The 6,145-nt window shown below is 49.6% G+C and overlaps 1 protein-coding gene across 1 annotated transcript in view; it reads right to left on the bottom strand.

The window, feature by feature from the left end:
• Tekt5 (tektin 5) overlaps positions 1 to 6,145 on the bottom strand; it is a 38,204-nt gene that overhangs the window by 22,667 nt on the left and 9,392 nt on the right. The window contains exons 3-4 of the mRNA XM_021185005.2: positions 5,636 to 5,706; positions 2,351 to 2,494 (exon numbers count right to left, since the gene is read on the bottom strand). Of these exons, the coding sequence (XP_021040664.1) occupies positions 2,351 to 2,494; positions 5,636 to 5,706 (215 nt within the window). The remainder of the gene's footprint in view (positions 1 to 2,350; positions 2,495 to 5,635; positions 5,707 to 6,145) is intronic.

Genomic DNA, 6,145 nt, shown 5'->3' on the forward strand with positions numbered 1-6,145 from the left:
GAGTGTATGCTAAGTCAATGTGCCCCACCCTGAGTGTATGCTAAGTCAATGTGCCCCACCCTGAGTGTATGCTAAGTCAATGTGCCCCACCCTGATGTATGCTAAGTCAATGTGCTCCCACAATGTGAGACGTTATCATTGTCAGTAGATCTGATGCCATGCCCCTGGCCTTCCCCTGGGTGAGATCCCTAGAGATAATTTCCCAATTATTTCTAATAATTCTTAGGGGAAGACACCAAAGATGGCTTGTCTCCCCATATGTTGTGCACTTCAGTAGCAAGAATGGGCTTGCCCAGAGCCCAAGTCTTCTAAAGACAGAAGGGAGCAGGCTTGGATGGAGAGGCAAGGAGTCACCACTGGCAAAACATATAGACATAGTGCCCATTGTGGGCTCAAAGCTCAGCTCTGCCAGCTGCTGTGTGAGTTTAGCTCAGCCATTTTATCTCTCTGTGAACTGGGTTCACAGAATGGGGACAATTATAGTGCTTACGGCCAGGATAAAATTCCTGTCGTAGTTCTTGTCAAATGAGTATTAATTCATAAGATGTTGTGTGTAAAGCTCTCAACACAGCAAATGTCACCATCACCACCTCCATCTCTGTCAGCACTGTGTTGTCACTGCTGTCATCATCAGCATCGTGACCGTCACCAGCATCATGGCTTCTAACCCAGGCTGCTGAGAACTGCACTAGGCAGAGGCATTTCAATCCATCCAGTCAGTCACTAGACCTCCTCTTTACTCTGCCTCAAACCTGCAAACAGAGTCCTGAGCCAGCACATCCAGGGAGCAAAAATGGCCACAAAAGGCAACTCTGAGTGTCCAGTCGCTTGAGGGCTAAAGCAGTCTCTCTTAGTAGAGATGGCTTGGTGCCAGGTTTAGGGGAAGGCATTCACAGGGAGAGGGGCCCTCTTGGTCGCCCTATGCAGACACCTGTGGCTCCAGCAGCAGAGCCTCACTATTCCAGGGCCTTGACTTTGTTGGAAAGAGGAGGAATGTTCCCAGGAAGTGACACCAACCAGAAATCAAAGAAAGGCACCTTATCTTACCACTTGGCTAAAATCTAGAAGATGACTGCTATAGGCCACAGAGCCTAGCCAGGGGCTTCTCTTCCTCTCTTTCTTCTCTCCTCCTTCCCTCCCTCCCTCCCTTCCATCCATTTCTTTATTCTTTCATTTCATAACTGCCTTCTGGGTATCTATATAACAATAATTGCCTACTGTGTATCTATATAATGCCCAGTACAATTCTATCTGCTAGAAATAAAAAAAAAAGACAGTGTGTGATAGACCAAAGATAGACTACACCCTCTTGCCTATTCCCAGAGCATCTCTCTCCAGCCCTCTTCTCCTCAGACTGCAGCCTGTGGATAAGGAAAGTGTGACTTGTTCTATGACCCTCCATGATATAGTGACACACCCTCCACAATGTGCGACACATTCAAGAGGCACCTGCGTCACTCACAGCTGCCAGGGAGAGAAAATTATGCTGCACAGGAGCCCCCAGCCAGTGTCGGCTGTTCTGTCAGACACTGAGCTCTGGGCGTTCCGCATCCTGGATTCATCCTTTCTCCTCACAGCAACCCAGGGAAGAAGGCACTATATTGCCCCCATGGTGTTGATACATAAATATACCCCAAGAGCTCAACTTGCTTAATTTACCCACAGTGTGCACATGGAGGCTGGACCACAGCAGCCTTGTCAGCCTGGCTGCAGAATTGGTGTGTGTGTGCGTGTGTGTATGTGTGCGCGCGCACGCGCACACACACACATGCACACGCACACTAAACAAGCACTGAGCTTTATTCCCAGTCCCCCAAAATTTAATCTCTTCCCCATAAATCACAGTGCTGGTGGACACTACTAAATGGAATTTCTGCTCCTATTGGTGACAGCCATTATGTTTTATGCTTTGCTGTAACTGGCATCGGGGTTATTCCCAGAATACTCTGGCACTTGTGGTAGTGACCCCGAGATGCTCTGCTAAGCCAATCACATAATCTGGATCTTGGAGATGGTGGAACAAGGATAGAAAGGTGGTACTGTGAACAAGTACCCAGTGCCTCCCACCCACGGTCACACAGGACTGCAGGGTGAGTGCAGGGACTCCCATGACACAGATCAGTAGCTCCTACTGCTTGGCTCCCAGTGGCTTTCAGAACCTTCCCTACAGCCTTCTGCTTGGCTCTGGTGAACTTTCATCTTAACCTGCTGGTCAAACTGAGATCCCACCCCTTGCAACAGAGGATGCCATTCAAAGACTGCTTGACTGGCACACAATACTCTTTATGCCTCTTGCCCTTTACTCTCACTGGATCTGGCCAGAAACAAGGAGAGAGAGCTTGGTACTCACGTTCCGTCAAACTTCTCCACGCCGTGGAAGAAGCTGATGGAGTCAGATGTGCTTCTTAGGTTAAAACAATTCTCGTCAATATACTGTGCAGAGCTCTTGTCTTCGATATCCCGCTCTAGGGAGTGCTGAGCGTCCCGGTTATCTCTGCAGGGAGAAGCAATGTGTGGTCACCCTGTGTCCTCCACCAATGGCCCAGGCTGCAAGCCCAGTCCTCAGCCTCCCAGGAAAGTGCTCTGTGAACACCCAGAGGCTTCTCAACTCTACTTCCACCTGTGTCACTCGCACCCAGAGCCACTAGCACTCGCTCCAGGACAAACTCGCCTGTTCAGGTCAGGAAAACAGAAATGAGCCAGGCCAACAACATGGAGGCTCAGGAGGTAAAAGAGCTTGCTACTTATGCTTGATGTCTTGTGTTTCATCCCTGATGTCACAGTTTAAGAAGAGAACTGGCTCCTGAGAGTTGTCCTCTGGTCTCCAAATGACATGGGAGTGTGTGCCTGAACGCATACACACACACACACACACACACACACACGTAATGCAAATTGGGGGAAAAAAGAGGATGGGCCAGCATTTACTATAAAAGGCCAAGTAGTCGGTATCTCAGGCTCTAAGTAAGACAGCATCTCAGTGGCATTCACTCAGCCAGTCACAGAGAATATGGAGGTGTGTGGCATGCCCCTCTCCCACCCCCTAAGTAAAGAGCAACCACCAGAGGATGGGAGTCCAGTTCCCAGTACCCACATGGTAGCTTACAATCATCTGTAACATCGGGTCCATGGGAATCTGTCCTCTCCAGATACCAGGTACACATCTAGTACACCTATGTACTTGTAGGCAAACACTCACACACAAAAAATAAAAATAAGGCTTTTAAAAAAACAAAAATCCCTGTATTGCTGGGCAGTGGTGGCACACACCAGGCAGAGGCAGGTGGGACCTCTGAGTTCAAGGCCAGCCTGATCTAGAGTAAGTTCCAGGACAGCCAGGGCTACACAGAGAAACCCTGTCTCAAACAAACAAAAACAAATAAAACAACAAAATTGTATTTTATAAGAACAGATGGCAGGCCAGATTTAGAAGATCCCAAACATCTTCAGACAAAGTCTGTTTGGAGTCATGTCCATCACAAACTGTCACTGTGAAAGGGAAGGCTATCTGAACAGAAGGGTGAACGCGCAGATGAAATCCCCTCCCTGCCTTCAGGTTGCTCAGATTAAAATAAACAAACACAGCAAACGCAAAGATAACGACCATGGTAAAGGGAAACATGGGGGCTTTAAGATGACAGGAAGTAATACAGCGGAGGGAACCGTTAAAGCGGCCTGAGAGAGGTAACATGGAGGACTTCCGGGGTTGAGCTGGGTGCTCAACAGGGATCAGCGCTCTGGACAAAACTGCACAGGCACCAAGAATCCAAGCTAACACAGAAGCAGAAAAGCTGGAAGTAGCCAGCTCTGGGGGCCGAGGAGCAGCTCAGAGTCGGACTGGACAGAGTGAGGAGCTGGGTGGAGCCGGAGACAGGTCAGGTGATGAGGAGAGGAGGGGTGGGGCAGGACTCTAGTTCAGGCTCCTGGAACCAGAGATAAGAAGCTTGGCCAAGGCAAACCATCTTCACGATTCTCAACCAAATGACATCTATAATCAGATGAATGCATTCCGAAAGGGAAATCCAGAAGCTGGTCTGCAGGAAAACAGGAACTCTTGGCTCTTAATAGAAGTTTGCTTCAGACCTAAACGTACCAAGTAGACAGTAACTCCTAGCTAGGGTCTAGCGGCTCTAGAAGCTTCTAACCTGAACCTCTTCCTGGTTGTTTGTTTGTTTGTTTGTTTGTTTGTGTTCCTGTTTGTTGAAGGTGAGTTCTTGTTAATAATAGTCAAGGTCTTTAAGTGATAAGGCAATGACTACTCAATTAGGGTTCAGCTAGGCACCAGTTACAATGACAGCCTTCCCTTTAGCCCCTCCCCTCTCCTCCCTCCCTTTAGCTCCTCCCCTCTCCTCCCTCCCTTTAGCTCCTCCCCTCTCCTCCCTCCCTTTCTTCCCCCTCTCCCTAAATCTCTATCTCTCTTCTTAATCTCTGGCTCTTCTGGTTTCTCCATCTAGATAAGAACCTTCTACGTCTTCCTTTCCTGTCCTGTGGATATGGTTGCTATTGAAATCACTCAGACGAAAGGAAATGCAAGTCCCCAATGGTGGTGCTACCGGGGAACTCCTGTCAGGACACCCCACCAGGATCCACCCAGGGGCCACATTAGGTCAGGATAAAGAAACTGGGCTCTGTCTTGGCTGATGAACTGGGCTGTAGTGAAAGCCAGAAGATAGCTGGGAAGTCCGAGTGCAGCTGGCACTGCTGCTGTGTGCTGGAGGCCAGGAGGAGGCGGAGAGGCCTCTGTGTCCTCCTTTTGGCCTACTCTCACCCGGCTGTCAGTCCACCAGGAAAGGCCTAAGCTTGGCTCCTCCCAATCAAGAGGAATCTTTTCTGTTCTTTGTGCATGCATATACCTTGAGAATGCCCTGCTTCCTGTATGTAAGTCTCAGACCTGGCCCAGAAAACCCGTGCGCCGGGCGTCAGCCTTGGAGCCTCCCAGCAAGCTAAGTCTGAGCATTCCCACGCTACAGACCATCCTGCCGGTCACATCAGGAAGGGCAGCCCCGGCCATGCCCTCTGAGACAAGAGCCAGCAAACAAGAAAAGCCAGCAGAGCAGCGTGCCCGAGTCTAGGAAAGGTAAACGCCGCCGAGCTCTGGTGCCACCGGGAGAAGCCGTCTCCTGGGAGCCGAGGGGCCCAGGGGCTTAGCTGGGGGCCCCAAGCCCAGCAAAGCTTAGGTCTCCCTTTAATTACGTGAGGGGCCCCCGGCTTGGCATGATACCAGTTTGCATCATGGTCTAAGAACAGAAGCTGGTGCCTTTTGAAGACTCCCTGCTCAAGCATCCACCAGCACCCTTCTGGAGATGTCCCAGTACGTTGGCTTATTGCCTAATGTCACCGAGTGCCGCCCTTCCCAACTTCAGACCTAGCCTGGGGAAGCCTAGGGAGGCTGGTGCCTTCTGTCTGGGCCACCTAAAAGGGATGAGCTAACTCCAGAGAGCAGAGAACATCCCTTGGTGGTTCCATCCAAGAGGATGAAGAGCATTGGCAAATCAGGGCACACCTCCACCCTTCCCACCCACAGAGCTGATGTTAAACATCTAGCAGCACACCATGATATTCAAGAGTTACCCAGAGACAAGTTTCCCAGAAACCTGGGAACCCACAAACAATCCTGAAGGAGAAGGTTCCTTACCGAATCTGGAAATCAATTCGTTTAGCTAATTTTCTCATCTGATCTTGGCAACATTTTAGTAAATCTACTTCCTGAAATGAAAAAAAAAAAGTCAGAAAGAGCTGTCACAGGTGAGAGTTCACAGCCCATGCAGGGAAACACCAGAGTGGGGATTCCAGGACATGGAAGCTAAGAGTGGATGGTAAAGGCCTCAAACTCAGCATCCTCCTGCCTCAACCTTCCTAGTGCTGGCATTGTAGGCATGTGCTGCCATAACTAGGTTTCTTCTTTCTCTAGACCCTTTCTCCCTTCTTCCTTACCCCTCTCTTCCCTCCTTCCCTTCCTTGTTTCTTCCTCCCACCCCTCTCTCTCTCCTCTCTCTCTCTCCTCTTCCTTCTCCTCCTTCTCCTCCTTCTCCTCCTCCTTCTCCTTCTTTTCTTTTCTTTCTTCTTCTTCTTCTTCTTCTTTTTCTTCTTCTTCTTCTTCTTCTTCTTCTTCTTCTTCTTCTTCTTCTTCTTCTTCTTCTTCTTC

The sequence above is a fragment of the Mus caroli genome, chromosome 16 (genome assembly GCF_900094665.2).
Source record: "Mus caroli chromosome 16, CAROLI_EIJ_v1.1, whole genome shotgun sequence".
NCBI lineage: Eukaryota > Metazoa > Chordata > Mammalia > Rodentia > Muridae > Mus > Mus caroli.